Here is a 20,964-nt window from a genome sequence, read left to right as displayed (position 1 = left end):
GGGGGGGGGGGGCGATATAAGGAAACAAATATTGGGGAAGTCAATTCTTGAAATTTTTCTCCAAGAATTTGAATCTGTTTCTATGAATTCAGTAGCGCTGACAATAAATGAGTTAGGCGACCATTCCGTAGGTGGGGAAATTTTCCAGACTTGCGAGATATCGATAGTTATCGACTTTAAGTGTATGTTATTTTTAGAATAGGATACAAAGTTTCCCGTGGGGGCGATCCACTGAACCAAAATATGATCAATTCATATCAGAAATCACTTGATCAGTCGAACCTTACAAAAACTGGATCAAGTTCTGGTCGTACTTCCGGGAGACCTGAAGCAATTTCCACTCGGGGAATTTTCTCTATAACTGTTCCAGACGTGTGGAAAAACTTTTCAACCTCGGATTTTTTTTTTTGTAGGATCTTGTCATGTTGTGCAATAGGTCATCAATTTTTACTCCGCGCACTGAGTGAAAAATATCATTTTAGTGGAAATTAAAGTACAGGGCAATCACGTTGTGGAAAGAAATATTTTTGGCTAAAAATCCTTTAGACAATTTGTCAATCTGATAAATGATATAATGAATGACCAAAGTATTAAAGGTCATACGCACATTGACTTTATTTTGCAAGAATAATCAAATTGTGAACGAATTTAGTGTTGATACAGTGAATACCAAAATTCTCCCCTTTTCAACTTGCTGTGCATATGACTGCTCATGGTTTTGCAGATTTATTTCGCAATTCATAATAGTAAGATAACACAATAGAAGGATTTTCTTTGAAAGACTTTTTTTGCCACCATCTTTTTCATCTTCAATTTTTTCGCAACTATGCACAGAAATGAGAATGTATGCAGCGGTGACGATGATAGGAGAGCTCTCTGCCCTTGTTGCGCAAGGGCACGCATGTGCAAATGACAGCCTTTGCTCCATTTTTCGTGCATTTTCCTGCAAATATACGTAATTATCATTTCTTTCTAACTAAATTCGGAAAATATCCAGCTCACGTGTAAACGTTTTACCTTCTAAAAAGTATCAAACATGTTGGTGTAGTAGGACCAAAAAAGAGGTGCGAAATTTTTATTTGGTAATGACGATAACAATGGGGGATTCAATGATAGAGAACAGTCGCAGTTGCTTCAAACTTTGCTAGTGAGACATGTCCTCATTTCCGACCAGTTACGATGATGAAGATTGCTGTTTTCTGTACCATAAAGGACTGAGCGGTGTAAAATGAAACGCCTTTTTGTGTACGGTTCCTAGTTTGAGTAATGGACGGATTGGGTATTCAATAAGAAAAGACGGGAAGGATACTTGTTTCATTTAGCCATGATTACAATCGTTCAACCAATCCTCGATTTCTCTCTTGGCGTGTGAAAATTTTCCTCGTTCACTAATAAGATTACTTTCAGTTTTCCATCTGACACGTTAACAACAAAGAAGCATACCCAGGGCAATTACGCAATTATGTCAGTATTCCAAATCGCCGAAGTTCAAGACAGATCTTTATTAGAATCTGTTATAATAGATGAGATAGTTAATCTTCGGTTGATAATCAAGGAATGTCCAATTGCAATCTCTAACTTTTCATTTCCTCTTTTTTCTCCACGCTATTTCCCAAGTCTTCAATTTTCTTACGGCTAATTTCCTTGAGCGGATTACAAATTTCAAATTGATCGTTTTCAGAATGAAAAACAAATAGAAGCCAGAGCCTTCAACTCGACGAACCAACGAAACTATCTCACGTCCATCCTCGTACCCAAAACTTTTTCGATCAATTTCGTCTCAGAGATGGGGGAGGATGATAGTAAAGAGCCTCCGAGCCTCTTAATTTCCAAGGTTTCAGAAGTTTTTCACAGAGCATACTAAGAAACAGCTGGAAGGGATCCAGATTTCATTCGGGTTACTCCAGAGATCTAACGAAAAATTAGGTTTTCAATAAGAAGAGACGGGCAGGAGACTTGCCCCATGATTTTTTCGATGCAATTGGATAGCGAGAGGGATTTCCGGTCGAAAACATTGGCTAACGACCGTTTTATCGCTTGAATTTTTCGATGATAAAAGTGAAAACAATGTCTCACTTCAAAATATTTTCTTTGTATCTCCGGGAGCCACGGAATAAGATGGTTCTTTTCTTGTCAATTTCTCAGCGTAAATTTTCCAAATTTCGTAATGAACCTATCAGCATTTTCCCACCTCTTCAAGTTTTCAAGATATTTATAGACACTAATAATTGAGTTATGAAAAGGAATTGGTTCTTTGATTCAACGTTTAATTTTTCTTCAAAATTTGAACGAGAAGATAAATATTGAAAAAGAAAGAGAGGTGGACAGGAAGAGAATTGGCAGAGGTGAGGAGAAACGAAATCCCAAGTTTGGAACCATTCAGTTCTGGAGGGACAAGTGAGTGGAAAAAAATTCGTTGGGGATGAGCAATTCACTTGACAATTTAGCCTGGCAAAGTGCCAAACTCTGCACCCGAAAGCGAGGAGGGGAGAGTGTATGCCTCTCTTTCTCGTGATGTTCGGGGGCTGAAGAGTCAATTCTACTAATCTTAGTTGCTTAGCACGGACTGGTGAGCCCGGGGTAGGTTTATTGGTAGTTAGGGATTTTCTTCGTAGATAGAGGAGGTGAAAAAAATTGGTGGATTAGGGTTTTGGATGATTTTAGTAGATGTTCTGTCTTTCGAATACTTTGCTTTTAAAAAAGTTGTCGATTCTCTCGTATTTGCACTGCCCTGTAACAAAAGATGGGAATGAGATATTTTATTGGCCGTGGCTATTTGCACCGTGCGTGTCACACGCAGGGAATTTCGGGGTTTGGCGAGGCACACGCAGGGAATCCCGGGGCAGCAGCAATCACACGCAGCAGGGGAAAAGTCGACTGTCGCCAAAATTGAATTTATTCACCAAGTGAAAGTCGATTCCGACTATTTAAGCGGCGGGCTATTCAGAACTATCAAAAGTATGTGGAAAAAGTGAAAACTGAAACACAAATTTTGTGATTTTGCGGTTTTGACATAAAAAAAAAATTTTTAACATGAAATATCTATAAAAACCAAACAACGCCTATTGGAGAATGTTCCTAAGGACTTTCTCAATCCCCTAAAAAATCACCGACCCCCTGGGACACGTAATTGATGGTAGTAGGAGGGTAAAAACGTAATTTTTTGCGATTTTCGCACAAAAAAAAATTTTTAGACATGAAATATGTATAAACACCAAACAACGCCTATTGGAGAATGTTCCTAAGGACTTTCTCAATCCCCTAAAAAATCATCGACCCCCTGGGAGACGTACTTGATGGTGGTAGGAGGGTAAAAACATCATTTTTTGCGATTTTCGCACAAAAAAAAATTTTTAGACATGAAATATGTATAAACACCAAACAACGCCTATTGGAGGATGTTCCTAAGGACTTTCTCAATCCCCTAAAAAATCACCAACCCCCTGGGACACGTACTTGAGGGTAGTAGGAGGGTAAAAAGGTAATTTTCTGACTTGTGTGATTGCATTACCCGGCTTCGCGTCGGTCTGCCACCTTCACCCTCGTCAGAAAAGTTTTTTCGGCCTTGTGACGAAAATAGCTATTATTTTATGCGCCCGAAAAATGCGATCTAGCCCATTGAAGCGAGATTAGAGTCGCAATTTATCGGGCATAGCAACATGTCAATAATTATGGGCGATTATGATTAGATTTGGAGTTCAGTCGGCACTCTCCATTGAGAATAAGTGTTGATCTTAATCGATAGGTTCTTTTCGACGTCATGTATTATTACTAACTAATCAGCAGAAAAACTATATCTGGTATGAATTTCATGCAATTATCTACGTATTAAATATCAAATTAGCTTTGCAATTCTGTAAATGCCCCGGGGAGTATAATGCAAGATGTCGGTTAAAGGACGGCAGCTCCACAATATCTCGTCTTGACCCTATGCAAAGAGCTATCCATCAGACGGGACATCCCTTTCATCCGAATGGCCACTATCTCTCAAGGATGGACACCGTATCCGCTGTTACAGTGATATATATGTCAACGCGAACCTCTATCCACGAGACGTTGTACCGACTATACACTGAATCTTATCCTCACTGAACAGTTATAATTTGAGTTCAGTTGCTGGACCTTTGCCATGTACAGCAAAAAATAAAATCATGCCAATTATTGTTATATGGCAAACCTGGAATAACAAGACAGAGACTTCTTAAACTAAGTGAAGTGGTTGTTGCATCAAAATATTTTAGATTTGAAGCTGAAAAAATATTGAATGGATTAATCAATCCAGGCTTGATTTGAAAAATCACTGTTTGGACATAAACAAATTGTCCATATCTTTTGGAGAAGTACAAAATTTCGTGACGAAAGTTTTTTTCTCAGTATACGATATTTGGTCTTTGATAATTTTCGAGCAACCAGTTTCTTGATAGGGGAGGGTGGGGCAAAACGGCCCCCCTTCAATTGTCAATAACTTCTGAATGACATCGTGAAAATTCCCAGTTTCAACTTTATTTTGAAGATAATTTTTCATTCTTCAAAACGAGCTCTAACTCATCCCAATCGGATTATTGAATCGGAAAATATTGACGATTGAAGGGGGGCCGTTTTGCCCCATCCTCCCCTACGAATGAAGACGTACTTCTCAAAAAAGTTTTGCGTTCTCAGTATATACATTTTTTTTATAAGACACCACCACTTTATGTATCTAATGAGTGCAAAACTAGACTTGATTGATGCACACTCACTCTTGAATTCAGTTCATTATAAGCACTTGAATCACGTCTCTAACTACTTGAATTGTGATTTTTTTTTGTAGATTTTAAAATTGCGAACGTCATGCTTCGACCGAGTGTGCGGCAAAGCACGAAAATATCACACAGATCGAAAGCCACTGCGGATGAAATTTCATCATTGCAAAAGCTTAGAATCAACTAAATTCATTCTGAGATTAAGAAATCCTTTCTCCTGTGATCTCGCTATTTCAATACAGATGTCTCCTTGCTAGGTACTACCACCTACCTCCTCACTTTACCTAGCACCCGAGCAGATATAACTACTTCCTCGAATCGAGTTAGTGTTTCTTGCAATTTAATTGGCCGCCCCCGTTGCCTCGAATCGCTTTCACGAGCGGAGGAGTTAGCCCGAGGTACAAGCTACCCCCTTCCCCACCCTTAGCATCGCTCTCTATCTATGTCCCTCGCTTTGGCTATACTCTTCAATCCCTTTGATGTCACGCGCTCTTCCGTACGACTAAATTACTATCGCAAGAATCTACCCCTGTAAACGAATAGTCTCTTCTGTGTACTATCTATCTGATGCATCCTGAAATCCTCTCTTTAAAATCGCTTTCAATTCTAATTTATGTCTACTTTTGACTACTATAATTGAAACGATGGTGAAAGACTTTTGGATGAGATTGAAATTTTATTTCTTTGAGTTGAATAACCTGCCGAGGTGATCATTATTTCGGCTCCTTTGGACGTAAAGATTGGTTTTTGATTGTGCATATGTTCGGTTGAATAGTTTATCGATTATTCGAGTACCTGCCTTTTGAATTCGATAAAAAACGATGAATTTGAAAAAATAATGTATATTATTATTAGTAATAGTATAATCGCAGTTGAAATTCCTGGGGCTTTTTGGATAAGCGAACATCACCTATTTTGCGTCTTTATGTGAGGAAAATGGCAGTCCCCGAGGGGCTAGTCACTGCCGATATCATAGCGCACTTTGTGATGAAATCAATCCGAAATCACGTTCAAATTATGCGACATCATCAAAATCACTGAAATTATTTCTGAAATCATGCTCAAGTCTTAAAATCATGCCGGAATCATTTGAAATCAATGAACATTGTGGTAAGAGAAGGCGACGAAATTATATTTTTTTCTACACCGATTTCCGTTATTATTCTTATCGTTAGTTTCATTTGTTTGAATGGTGAGTTATTTCCAAGATCATTCTTCTCCAGTGTCCTTCTATCGTAATGTTCAGTTTTCCCATGAAGGCATTTTACACCGTGGAATAATTCATTATTTTTCATACGCAGAGATAATATATATATAATCACACCTGTTAAACTAATGGATATTCTATTTTTATTTCTTTGTTTGTTTAAATTTTTTCAATAGTCTCACTTTTCCCGAATGTTTTCAATGTTATCAATCCCTATCCACTTGCATGGTGGATAGCAAGAGCATAATTGGGAATTATGAAAAAGAAAATTCACTCGCAGAACACCTGAACCTTAAAGCTCCTGAACTGTAAAAATAACGGAAATCGATGTGGAAAGGAATATAGGAGATTTTCCGAGAAGGATTTTGAGGGGAATTTATCATAGAATCATTGCGACAAATCCATTCGGAAGCTTATTACCAACCAAATTGATAGAGAGGAAGAATCAACAAGAGTAATAACGAATAAAATAACAGTCTTTTTTTTTTTTTTTTTATGCTTATTTTATATCGCTTCGAGTCTGATGAGACTATATGGCGATTGATCAAGACTTTAAAAATGGTTAGATCTCACCATTCTACCCGGCCAGGAATCGAACCTGGAACCTATCCGTTGTGAGGCAACGGCCTTAACCACTACGCCAGGCCACCGGGCTAAATAACAGTCTGTCGCTTCTGTCGAATAGGCTCGCAGCCCTGCTTGTTTTTGAGTGTGAATGGTTTGTATCTCAGAAAATTGAAAAGATAAGTTGATTGGCACATTGACACTCAGGGTTGATCAAATACCATCTCTTTGATTTCAACGATTATAACAATAAAAAATTGGAAACCGTGTGCAAGTTGTGAGAGAGATAGACATTAATAAATCGATTCATCTGGGCAAAGGAAACAGTTTTATCACCCATAAAATTGAAAAGTATGCAATCGGGTACATTTCATTTCTGTATCTTCTACTAGCACAGTGAGGATAATGCAACAACTCTTTTTTTGAATCATTTTCCACACTGTTATCTCGAGTTCCCAAAATTGCTCTCCCATACATTTAAATTATGTTTGTAATTGGTTCTGCAGAGCGAACTATTGTTTCACACTCGGCAACATTGTCCTGGTTTCAGGCTAGTATGGATTTGACTGCTTGTTTACGTAGAGAGGCACAAGCGTACGTAAACAATTCTGTTGGGGTTAGAGTAAGCTTTTGGCCTTCGAAATACGGGCACTAGTCGAATGGAACGAGGTGAATCAGGTAAACACATATCGATGCCTGTGGATAGGAGAAATGGTGTGGGGCGGCAAATTGTTCGAATAAATTCGTAAGGAATCAGTTAGGATTTGCATTGCTCAGAATCTGAATCCGATGATAAGCGAAACCATGAAAGTCATTTATAATGAAATTATTACCGGAATATATACTGTTCAACTTGCTTATTTAAAAAAAAAATTTCTAATGACTCTCAATTAGGGACATAGAATTCAGCTAAATAGCGGAAAGAAAGTATCGTTCTTGCGTCGCTCTTAGCAAGAGCGTATATTGAACCAGAACAAAGTGACAATGAAATATCGAGAACCTACGAATGTCGAATTTCGTTCGGCTGTGCGGCACATGCGCGAGCATCCTTTAAAGATGATTTTGATCAGAAATTTTTTGAATTTTCAGAAAAAATATCTGATTTTGGAAAAAAGGGAGAACAGGGGCAAATTAATGTTTGAAGTTTTATTGTTCGATTTTCACCATGAAGTTACAGTGAAGGAACAAAGTGACCGCCGTTTCTTTTTCATTCTGAAAATTTCCAGTCAAAAACCATCCGTTCAATTTTTTCAAAGCATTTTTAACACGTTCAATTAGATCGAAGAATGTCGAGTGTAAATCGTTTAATCACACGGGGAGCCTCCAATTAAGTCGCGAAACCTCTGCGTGCCGGGGAATCGAGGCACGCGGTAGTGTATCGGCCAAGAAAAATTTTGACTCCGACTATACAAAACATCAAGCCGTAATACAAACGGAGCGATAAATCGGAAAAGTATCCGTAGATACCCCATATAAATCGCCTATGAGCTTTTCAACAGTATAACTATTGTATGTTTTGGATTAACAAGGAAAAAGCTACGCGCATAGCAACGGTTTGATATTCACATTCTCGCGATTCACATTATAAAGTCGGAGAATTAAGTTACAATGTTGGCGCAGTCGGGCCAACTGAGCCTCACATCCAAAGTCGATGTGTTGCCACCAGTGTGTTTAAACGTGGGTTGTAATGTTGTTATAAAGAACCACGGCAAGGTATTTTTTTCTTTTCAAATCACTTATTAGAATAAAATTAAAAATCAACTCTTCGTTCTATTTAGAATGAACTGGACGTTTCATAAATGAGTATTTTTTTATTTGTTCTTTTATTTGCGTCTTTCTTATAAACTGACAAAACTTGTTATGTCAGTTTCCACATGTTATTTGTTGAAAATAGAGTGATAAACTAATATTAAATATCTGCGGATAGTTAAATTTGAAAACTAAATATGGATTTTTGTTCGAGTAATAACAGGAAATATTTTCAGTTTAGTGGGGATCACTTATATATAACTGTTGAGAAGCACCAAAAAATAAATTGTAAAAAATTTTGCGACTGAATTCTCCCACAATAGTTGGCGGAATGAACAAAACAATTCCCGATCTTTCGCGATAAATTTCTCTTGGGAAAAAATAATAATATAACTATCATGACAATCTCAAAGGCAACAGTGACAAGAACTTACTACCCCACTCACTCATTCTTGACCCCCTTTATTTTTATCCACCGAGAAATGCGTTAGAGTGACACGAAGGATCCGGTATGTGGTACGTGTACCTCTTCCTTTATCTTTGTTTCCAAACCCGGGCGTCATATTCACCAGCTTCACTGTGCGCCGGGAAGCGCGTCGAGTGGCCCTGGGGCTATGCTCGCTCCTGGCGTTGGGTTCCCCATTATGCTAAACCGCAAATGGAGTCCTGCGATCGAGTGTCTTCCCACCCTTCCTCCGTTGCCTCTTCACTCCCTCTCTCCTTCTCTCTCTCTCTCGTTTCGTAGTCTCTCGGGGGTTTTACGATCGTGGTCGGTGGATACAATACAGCGGTGGGTACATTCGTGAAGTTCTCAAGGTGTTGCGTTACCGAGAAATTTCATTCCTCGTTCAACGTGACGAACTGGACGTTTCATAAATGAGTATTTTTTTATTTGTTCTTTTATTTGCGTTTTTCTTATAAGTTTCTCTGTGCTTTTTTCCCTTACTTTCTTAGGTTATTGTCGTCACGAAGTTAGTCTCAGCGGCTTTGTCGGAATTATCTTGTTACTCAGATTTCCATCTGGGGAAAAAGACAAACTAAGGGGCAAGGGGAACGAAGTTGGATTTAGTTTGGTGGGATAGAGTTAATTATAAAATAAGGGAATTCTTGGGTGGAATGATAAGTCTAGAATTGGACAAATAGCGGGAGGAACATGTTGAAAATTGTATCAACTTTTGGTTTTCCGAATGTCCAAAAAAAATTTTTCATTTTCACGTGGGTCAAGGGTCAGATCTTGAATTTTCTTAGAGGGAAAGTCGACTTTCGCCGAAATCGAATTTTTTCGCCAAGTGAATGTTTATTCTGTATTTATTGGCCCATCTAATGCCAATGAGACTCTCGGAGGCGCCAGAAATGTCGAAATAAAAAATTTTTTTTTCACCCGGAGCCGAAGTGTCAGACCTTGGATTTTTCCCGGGGGAAAGTCTACGTTCGACAAAATCGAATTTTTCCGCCGAGTGAACATTGATTCTGTATTTTTTGGTCCGTCTAATGCCACCGGACGCCCTTAGATGCCCTAGAAATGGAGAAATAAAATTTTTTTTTTCACCCGGAACCAAAGTGTCATATTTAGGCTTTTTACGGGGGGGAAAGTTGACTTTCGGCAAAATCGAATTTTTCCGCGGAGTGAACGTTGATTCTTTCAGCTAGAAAAAATTTGCCAAACTACTTGGATATCCTTAATTTCCAGGTATGAAAATTAATTTGTTTTTGTTTCTCTATGATTTCAGGTAGTGTATGGTGATGAGGGGTATCGGTTAAAGATACCTGAAATCGCGCAGGCGCGTCATCTTCAAGATGCCAGTTTTCCCGGGGGTCCTATTGAGCCCACTGCTGCTACTAATGATCGTAGACGGCAGCTGGGCCTTCAATGCCCGCCAAACAGGTGAGTACACGTTCTTCTACGCATGCATATTTTATTTTATAAATTCTTCACTTTTTTAGTTTTTTCATCCATGAACATTTTTTTTTAATATGCGAATGGATAAAAGTTTCCCTTGGGACAATGGGTGTTCCAGCAAAATGTATACATACATTCGACATATATATGCAGAGATAGTGAAGAGTACGAACGCATTGGTGCGCACGTCGAGCCACGTCGTATGAATAATGCATACTGCAGCCAAGTTGTCGAGAGACATGGTGTGGGAAGGATTTTAGGGGGTAGGGGGTGGGATGCACGAGTGGACGTACCTCTGGCACCCAAAATTGCCACTTTAGAAAATCTACCATTCCATAATACAAACCGCTACGCCACCATACATAAAGTATGGCTGAAAATTCCATTATTGTTAGTGTTTTGATGAATTGAACAGTCACTCTTGACATTGTAAATCCTTAATATACTTAAGGTGTTTCATCTGGACATTCACAATAATGTATGCTGTATCACTGAGAATTTTTCCAAAATTTTCCCAGATCTTGCATTCGAGAAAAAAATTATGAGTTTTCAATGTGTTTGTATCCTCTCCAGCTGCAAAGTCGAGATTATCGCACTTGAAATTCGAAGATTTTTTCTGACGCTTCTAAAAATAATGAAAAATGCGTGAAACACCAGTATGCGAGAAAGTAAATTTGGATTTCACTTTCATGTGACTATTAACCCTGTTCTAGATCTTTTGACCAAGATATCGACACTTCCTAATAAAACAAGGCTATTTCATTTTTATTTTTAAAACAAAGGGACCTCAGAATTCCCTAGAAAACTAATCGATCTGAATTTTCCGGGGGAATTTCGTGAACGCTGATGAAATAATATTTAACCGATTTAGTTGTCATATTGGGAATTTATAATATGTTAAGAGATTCATGCCGGAGAATCAATAAAATAGATGGGAGGGCCGAGTGGAGTGATCCCATCAAGGATTCAACAGAACTGAGTCGGTAGATCATCAATCCAGAATTCATTAATAGGAAAATTAGTGGATTTTTTGTTGTGTATGAATTGTAAATTTTACGGTAAATGTTCCCGAGTGGAAATTTTAGTCAGGTCTTGATCAGACGCTGATCAAGTTATCACATCAGATTCGGATCATGTGCCCATCGCCCTCATCATTGTCATTGACATTTCTCCTACTTTTTCCAATCTCCGATTGTTTCAAATGAAAATTATATATTGCGTCTGTTACTAATTAACCGATCTAACGTTTAGTATTTTCAATTGGAGACAACCGATTTTTCATTTGTTTTTATCACTGTCCCTGGATTTAACGTGGGGACCACATGGGACCACGTCGCTTATACACCACACACTTGAACCGAGTAAAATATTCTGCAGAACTGCCGGCTTGGAAAAATGTAATGGCCATTTCGTGTGACATGGAAAGTTTTTCAAAAATAATGGAATACGCGTAACTGATTAAAAAAAATTAATTAATTCACGAAAAAAAACGAAGTTTAAAACGTCAATATTATACTGGAAAACGTTATTTGAAAATTTCGATTTTTCGTGTTCAGTGATTGAATCAGGACTCGATACCAATGAGAATGTCGCGTGCCACTTGTGCCCGCTTGAGGTGATACCGAGAGAAAAGCCGCGCATAACGTTCAATTAAAACTACCGGAGGTACCTTTTCTCCAGATGAAGCGTAAATTTCGTGTTGATGGTTTTGTTTGCACCTGGACGGGTCAATCATCATATATTTTACAAATAAAAACATGTAATCTGAAGGCAATAGTCACCGGGAACAAAAACGTTGATTCAACGATCTTCTTTTATCCGATGCATGCAAATTTAAGGTCTTCGCCTCGGTGCTGCCACCTATGATGAGTTTGCCACGTCGCCATCGGCTATAGGACTCCCCTTCCGTTACACTCCCTCCGCCACATACGCACGAGTCACGTCGAATTTTTAATCAACTCCTTCCAATCAATATTACAAAAAAAGGGGATGAAAATGATTTTAGTGAAGTAGAAAATCGTGTCATATACAATCATTTGAGTTATCCACCTAAAATAATTTTCGAATTGTTAAATGAACAATTTTGTTAACGTCGATGCTCATTCAATTGAATCGCATTTTTTTAGTCAGAAAGAACTAGTCAAAATACCAAGTAAATATCCCATTTTATCTGATCGAATTTTAATGGGAGCCTTGCGTGTCACCGTGAGCGTGCCTGAGCTTTGTAACTTCCCCCTACTTTCCTTATATTTATATACATTAAGTTAGTTCCCGTATTGGCAAAAAAAAGCAAACAAAAAAAAAGGTAGGGTCAAAAAATGCGACGAAAAAGTGGCACGAGAGTGAGACACAAACATAAATTATATGTCTCTCTAATCTTGAAAACTCGGTTGAAAATTTACAACGTATAAACACGCTGTCCCAGTTATCTCACGGAGATTCGAGTACTCCCCCATTGCTCTTTATGCTGCACATGTGTGTACGTACTTGTGATGGCCCGCGGGGAGTCTCGATACCTCTTTTATTATCGAAATAAAAAGATGGAGAGTACATCGAAAAAAGGAGGTTATCTAGAATACTAGAGAGGCGAAATTTCCATGATTCATTGAATGAAAATTGTGATAAAGGTTGAATGCTGTTCAAACAGCAGGAGCAGCGGGTTTTTGTTGGAGATATTTGTGGGGCCAATGCTGATAATAAAATTTCAATTTCAATCATAACATAACCACAATTTCATTGATGTCTATAATTGCATTGATTTTGAAACATTGAACGATGGTTTCGTTGTGATTTCAATCAAATTCTAGCAAAAATTTAGTGCGCTCTCCATCAACGCTGGAACATAGAATGAGGTTGAAAAAAAATGTGAATACACGGAAAAAATATAACATTATTTTTTACTATGTTAACATAGTAATCGAGGATCATACTCGCCACACTCAAAACACTTTTTACTGTTGAACATAGTAAAAATTGATGTATTTCAAAATCAAATATTAAAGTGTGAAGTATTTGTGTCTTAGTATGAATTCATTATCCGCTTTTCAATAGACAATCCACTTTGACGAAGAAAAAAAAGCAAATTAACTCGTAAACCTTGTTTTTCTTATAATATCAAATCATCAAGTCCCCCCGCAGCCAATGTGAACTCAAGTGTCAGAAGTAAAGGCACACGCTTGAGAAGACCCCAAAGGGTATTCCATAAAAGGGGGTAGAAAGCTCGCCTCTATGGATTTCTAGGAATGCAAACGCCGGGTCTTGGAAAGGGTACGTCGTGCGTACACAGCAGTTTGTCACAGTCAAGTGCTCACTAAGTATGCGAGACCATTTGTCTCAGACATATCCCTTCTCTCTTACTCCCTCACTCTCTCATTGCTTCACTCATTCGTCTTCTATTCTCGCACAACGTCATTTTATGTACTACAAACTGAATTTAGTGTAAACGAACGGTCCATATCCGGTAGAGTGATGCTTCCCCTTGGTTCCGAAATTCCGATACAGATTCCTCACTTCATTCCCGTATTTTTTGTACGGGAATTGGCGTATTTTTTACTCGCGTGGAATTGGCGTCCGAGCCGAAGGCGACGACTGGCCAGTCACGCGAGTAAAAAATCCCTATGGCACTAGTTGTGAAGGATATTTTCCCGTAGTGATTTTCACTTTTACGAGTTTGGGAAGGGACCAATACCAATCTCCGGACGAGGAAAAGTGAAGGTCAGTACGGAAAAGTTTTTGTTAGCCTTGTGACGAAAATAGCTATTTTATGAGTAGAGTATGAGGAGCGCTACGCGCTCCTTAACTTAGAGTATAGTAGTCATAAGTACATATTTTGAACTCAATTTGGCTGTAAGCATAAATGTAAATTTAAAGCTACTAGACTATATAGTCTGGTTTGTACATAAGTTCACATTCAGATTCAACTTTATATATGCAGACCCAAACGTTTGTCTCCCCCTCCCGCTTGGCATTGCATTCTCTGGGAAAAAGGGGACGAAAATTCTCTATAAACCAATTCCGAAAAAAAACCATTTCTCAATATCGCCTTCGGAAAATTATTGCGTCACTTAAATTGTCGGTAATTGTTGTTAAATTGTCACATAGTTCATGAATAGTCAGAAACAATGATTTTTGAAAAATTTCTGTCTGTCGAAAACCACTTGACCGATTGACCAAAAATTTTCACCAGAAATTCTATCAAAAAATACTAATTACGGGACGAATTTTCAAATTTTTAACATTAACTTTACACCTTTTTCTGTGAAAATTCATAGAAAATGTCTGAAAAATCCGTTCATACATATGATCCTATAAACACAATTTTTTTAGAAACATCAAATATTTGTTTTATGCCCGTCTACATCATTTCCAGGCAAAATTAGACGATCGTTAAAATCAACGATTACGAAGCTTCCATTCGGAAGCAAAAAAAAGAAGCAAGAAAAAATGGCAATTTTTTGGTCACAAACAACTCATCAGATATTCTCCTATAGATTCTCAACCCTACACATCTTAACCACCCATGAAAGGTATTCCGAAAAATTCCTTAACATCCTTTAATAGCTGAATTGGGAAGAAATGAAAACAGTGAAATGCAAAAACAATTTCATCAAATATTTCAGATTGAGTCTTCAGCATGACAGTAAAGATAGACAAAGAGATTTGATAATTCGTTCTAATATGAACACCATCGACATGATTCTGTTCTTAGTGGGAAACCAGAAATAGATTCGTTGCACCTCTTCACTACTAAATTCATTCAAAAAAAGTAAACATCTGTAGAATAGGTGAATTGGTTTCATTGAATACCACAGTAAATTAAACGGCACGATCCTCAAGCGCTCAAGCACATCATGGATATGATGAATTTTATAGAAAGAACCTCTTGACTTGAGAAAAAATTACGAGTACAAGTGCGGTAATTCTCAAGGACCTCTGAGCACGTAACAACACTTTTGAAAACTCTGCTTCGAATTTTCAATGGAAGAAAGTGCGCAGGAGGGGGGATGTTAAAATGTCCAGTGCGCATTGTCCGATGTTATTTTCACGAACTTGAATAAAAAAAATTGTAAGAGGGGAGGAGGGCAAGAGGAGTTTGGGGATGAAGCAGGAAGAAAGTCCGTCAGCTACCGGCGACTCCACGTCGCCGTAGGCGTCTCTTTTCTTCTCAATTCTTTTCTCGTATTTTTTCTTTTCCCTTTTCTCTCTTTCACTTTTTCTCTGGTATTGAACGTCTGACCGGGCGCCCTACACTCTCTCCTCGCCTTTCTTCGCTCACCGCGTTCGTATTTTCGGAGCTTGTAAGAAACTATTCCCTCGCGTGACAAACTGTCATTTCATCTATTTTCGATCAGACCGATGAGAACTTGTGGAAAAATAAATTTGATTTGATTGCGTTTTTTCGGGGAAATCAATATAATCAACTGTTTCAAGGTTATTCATCTTGATTAGCTTTATCAGGGATTTGTCACGTTATTTTGCATCATAAGAACATGAATATGGCAGAGTAGAAAAGTGAAATTCTGCGAAAACAGTGTGAATTTTTCGGTTAATTAATTGAAACTGGCATTGATTGAAACTTAAAATGCGGCAGATATTTCAACTCTGAAATTGGTTTTACAAGTACTACGAAACGTTGAAGAAATGAACTGATTTTCAGCGATTGATAATTGCACGTTCACAAGGATTTCACAATTTGCGTATGTTTTCGAAGAGTTTCATTGGAAACAAACTGAAATATTGAGTTTTCCAGGTTAAATAATCACAGGCGGGCAGCGCAATTTCTCTGGAGTGCTTGACGAGCTCGTTTGTGTGCCGTTACCCTTGAGAGAAACATCCCGTCGAATTTTACATATATGAGTACTATTTGAGGGATTATTTTTGATTATTTGTTGAACGTTCAGTGCATGAGCGACACAGATTGTTAATTGTAAGAGAGATAATGCAATCAGTGTAATGTTACTTTTCTTTTTCCAAATTAAAAAGCGATAATTAATCGAATGGAACTTTATAAAACTTTCCCATATTCAAGTCAACAACGAATCGAATCTCGTTAGCTGCATCACTGGTATTTGACCAATGTATTTCATTCGAATATGTCAACCAGTGTTTTCAACTGAAAAATGTTTTCCTTTTTTCAATGTAAAAACACTTTCATACTAGCTTCTGAAATGAAAGGGGGACTGAAAACGTATTTTCATGCTGAACAATAAATTCAAACGGTAATGCTGATTTGGCATTTTTGTATCGTAAATAACTCGAAAGTAAAGCTTGAGATGCCACGATAAAGCCATTTTGGTTGGCCATTAACAGCGTGAGTATAAGTACGAGCCACCCTAATGACTTCCTTACGCACCGTAATCGTAAAAGTCATTAGCGTCAGGGAGATCTGAGCCACCCTCCAGTAGTTATACGAGCAAACAGTCATCTTACACGGGTTTAGCAGTGTCATATAACCCAACTCTAGTTCCAATTTTTCCTCCCTCACTCATGTCTCTCTCTTCTTCTCTTCTCGTCTGTTGCTGTCTCCCTCTTTCTCTCTCTTTTTGTGGTTTCAGGCTCATCGTAACTGTGAGCGAGTCACTTTAAATTATTTTTACATAATATTCAATTAACTGTTTGACGGAGGGTCGATTGCACACGCCTCATGACACATAATTACAGTTTAACGCGTCGGGCAACAAAGAAATCGCGCGGAGCATTTATGCTAACTGTTGCAGCCTTCAGTTCATCACCTTCTTGATTTTTCTGTATTTTTGCTTCCGAACGAGAGCATTATAATCGCTGAAATTTAAGTTTTCGATTTTTTATGTTATATCGACCCATTATGAACCAAAAAATCCGAAAATGCAATTTTTAGACTGTGTCCGTGTTGGGGGGCGGGGGAGGGGGGTGGGTCGAAGACAAAAGCCACCAAATCTGTATACAGAAAACACGTATACATACAAAATTTTCGAAATATTGCCGTCTTTTCGATTTTTAAATGTTTTTCGTTTATTAAATAAAAACCACGAAAAACTGAAAACCGAGACGAGATAAATTGATTCAAAGTCACCACGAGAAGAGCCAATACTGCATATTTCGAGGCTGAGATGAGACCGAAAATTGTCGTGTTCACACGGAAAAAAATAAATCGGTAAAAGTCTTGCGATCGCAAGGAATTTCCCGAAGATTCCAAAAAGCTTCATTGTTCTTCGTGCATGAAAAATGGGGATCTTCGGGAAACTCCTTGCGATCGCAAGACTTTTACCGATTTATTTTTCTCTGTGCACTGAGACGGAGACGATCCCTCGATAATATTGCCTTATCTGATGTCTCGTGAAGTCTCTCATGGTATCACTAGTTTCGTGGTTGACAAAAAAAGTTTCAAGATGGTATATTGTGCACCAAGGGCGGAAAGTCATGTTTTCCCCAGTCGATGTGCACTTTCTATTTTTTAACACGCCTGCAAAGAAAAATTTGTATGTTGTTTTCTGATGAGCGGGAAGAAAGTGAATACTTTCCACCCTAGAGCGGAAAGTACTCACTTTCCTCCCGCTTATCAGAAGTACAGTATGAACTTTCCGTCCAGCTATGTGAAAATAGTCGTGATGCATATAGTAGTGAAAATAGTAGTAGTGCACATAGTAGTGTAGAAGTGCACGTTCGTGCAACGTAAGTGCAAGTTCGTATTTTGGTCTTGGATGAGCGGTAGGAAAGTATGAACTCTCCGTGCAGGGGTGTGAAAAAATAATTTCATCCACTACAAGAATTGTCGTTTCCAACAATTCATTGTTTTTTTTTCTATTGTAAACGTGCGTTCCATTTAACATTCGATTCCATGTTTTTCAATCTTCGAAACATTTAATCCTCGCTATTCTGCCATTCACTATTTTCCTATAACCCTGTCTATTTTTACACTGTAAGCCCAAACAAAATCCTTAAAATGCAAACCGAATTCCGATTCTATCCCCGTAAAAACCCGTAAAAAGCCATAAAAAAATCATCAAATACGTCGCATTCACTGTTCATGGCTGACCAGTACGGAGTATGACCACTGTAGCCCCAAATGTTTCGAAAAAGAATAGAGTGAAGAACCCTTGACCAATTTTCACATTTCGTTTAAAAGCCGGGACTCAAACCCTCTCAAAAATATGAAAAAAACTTCACACAGAAGAGAATACCCAGAAAATAAAACAATGGAATTGATTAAAAAATGTTTGCGGCTTGCCTTCCAATCTGCAAAACGTCGCCTTTCATTTCCTGCATCACACTCAATCCGATCGAATTCACCTCCTCTTTCATTTGGCCCCAATAATTGAATATCATACAATAATATTTGCGGTAGTACTTTTTCCATTCTTTTCTTCAAATTATGTATGTGAAAAAAAGGACTGAAGGTGTTGAGTGCATTAATAATGAGTGGACAGCGATTGAAATTCCATTGGAAATTCCCGTCCGTTGACGGTTTATTGTTACATGGAGAAAAGACTTGAGGAAAAACTCTGCGTTCAGGGAGCCTATTCTCGAGTTGAAATCGTGCGTTCGATTTCAGCAGGTCGCATGTGACTCATGCTACGCGTTATGGGCTGCCTGCGACTTGATGGACTCGAACGTACGATTTCAACTCGAGAATAGGCTCCCTGAAGGCAGAGTTTTTCCTCAAGTTTTTTCTCCATGTAACAATAAACCGTCAACGGACGGGAATTTCCAACAGAATTTCAATCGCTGTCCACTCATTAATGCACTAAACACCTTGAACTTGATTTCAGCAGGTCGCATGCGACTCATGCTACGCGTTATGGGACGCATGCGACTTGATGGACTCGAACGTACGATTCCAACTCGAGAATAGACTCCCAGAACCGTTATGCCCGATCAACTCTTGATTAAAAACCGTGTTACATAACTGATCAGGGATTGATCCAGTTATCATATCACTTTCTGATCAATCCTCAAGCCTGACGTGATCCAATCAAAAATTCAAATGGACGTAATCAAAATTTCTACCTAACAACGTTTCCCTCTTGAGTTATGAAAATTTTACGGATCAAAATGTAATTGTTACCTAACACTCCGTAAAAATTCTCGCAGAGAACAACGATTTCTCCGAAGCAGTAGCGATACTTCACAATTACGTGAAAAGTAATTTTTACGTGATTTCCCTGTTACTTTTTCCGCAACGCTCTCTCCGTGTGGTTATCAAACTGCGATACTCTGGTATTACTCGCACTCAATCCGATCGACCCTCTCCCTTTTACTTGGACCCCCATGGCGCACGCAGCGTAGAAATCATTATTTTTGTACGAGTCAGTCACACATCCGCTCCGGAGGATGAAAAAAGGTTCGATGGTGAAAAGGAAAAAAAATTAATCTTCCTCTTCTTCTTCATCTCCACCTCTTCTCTTTTTCCAGCCACACCAGACACGTGCACTCAGTTATTCTATCTGTCACAGTGTAACGCCTTTCGCAATGGGATGAGCCTCAACTCCTTTTTTGTCACCCTCGACCACCATGTAAGTTCGGAAATCTCTCTACTCCCCTCACATATGGTCTATTAGTACTAATAATAGATTTCGGGCAGAGATCTACCTTTATAAAAATACATACGAATATGTTAATTACCAAAGAATCAATTGTTTTCAAGACTTGCGTTCATTACCTCTCCGCAAATGGGCATTCTGGGTCCGTTATTTGACCTCACGCTTACCTTTCCATTCAATTTGGTCATTCAAATTTAAATATGTCTGTTTTTAATAGTTATGGAGCCTCGCTCATAGTAAATAAATCATTTTATCATTTACATTCAACGTTTGACTTTTTCCATGAGAATTTACGTATTCACAAGCGATTGAAGAATCATTTTTGTTATTAAATTTGCGGTTGACGTTTCTATACTACGTATCTTTACGATAGTCACCTGCAATGATATTGTGAAGAATGTTCCAATTCGTAAAAATATATGGACATAATATCAAAGCTCCACTGGACATCAGGGGGATGAAAATATGTTAACATACACGGAAGAAACATTTTCTTGCTTTATACTAATCTTCTTTTGTCGCATATCAGTTGTTCCATGAACGGACTTGATTGTGGTCAGGAGAAATGATAGAGGGGCCATCGAGACGAGTATTGTGAAACAAAATTTAAATCTGGGCAGTAGTTTTTCAGATATTGAGGAAAAACGAAATTTAAATAAGTTGTTATATTTCAAGAACTACTGAATCGATTGAGCTAAAACAGCGCGCCAAAATTGAGCTCAATCATAGCTACAATGTGCCGAAACTTCAGATTATTATCTCCAAATTTCACCGCATTTATGTCGAACTTTCTCAAAATTAATCACCAAAAACGCAAGTTGTTACATACATGTATGTGACAACTTGTGTTTTTTTGTAGGTATGCATACCCACAAATATGACCCTAAAAACATCAATTCTTCACGTTTCATAACATTCTAGACAATTTGCAATCAAAATTAGAAAATCGAAAAATCGGTCCAATGCATCGCTACGGCCATAATATTAAAAAAACAGTCTTGATTCCCCATGATCCAATCTTTTTGAAAAATCATCACAAAAAATCCAATAATCAATCAATTACCACACATGCACGTATCGCACATTGGCATTGAATTTCTCCTAGTTCGACAGAAGCCTCGTAAACGTGCCGCAGTCGACATGCAGCATTATCGTACCGTGATTTACCGATTCCACCACTGTATTTCACCGTTCACATCTCCTTTCGTTGAATTTATTACAGCCCAACAGTTTCGCTTTGCCCTGCTGGTGCTCAAGCCGCTAGTAGCGGCAGCGGGTTTGCCC

The 20,964-nt window shown here is 38.3% G+C and overlaps 1 protein-coding gene across 1 annotated transcript in view; it reads left to right on the top strand.

The window, feature by feature from the left end:
• Positions 1–10,059: 10,059 nt before the first annotated feature.
• LOC107040647 overlaps positions 10,060–20,964 on the top strand; it is an 80,415-nt gene continuing 69,510 nt past the window's right edge. The window contains exon 1 of the mRNA XM_015260812.1: positions 10,060–10,147. Within this exon, the coding sequence (XP_015116298.1) occupies positions 10,060–10,147 (88 nt within the window). The remainder of the gene's footprint in view (positions 10,148–20,964) is intronic.

The sequence above is a fragment of the Diachasma alloeum genome, unplaced genomic scaffold (assembly GCF_001412515.2).
Source record: "Diachasma alloeum isolate Michigan unplaced genomic scaffold, Dall2.0 Dall_scaffold_00339, whole genome shotgun sequence".
NCBI classification, from domain to species: domain Eukaryota; kingdom Metazoa; phylum Arthropoda; class Insecta; order Hymenoptera; family Braconidae; genus Diachasma; species Diachasma alloeum.
This window is presented reverse-complemented; position numbering and strand designations above follow the sequence as displayed.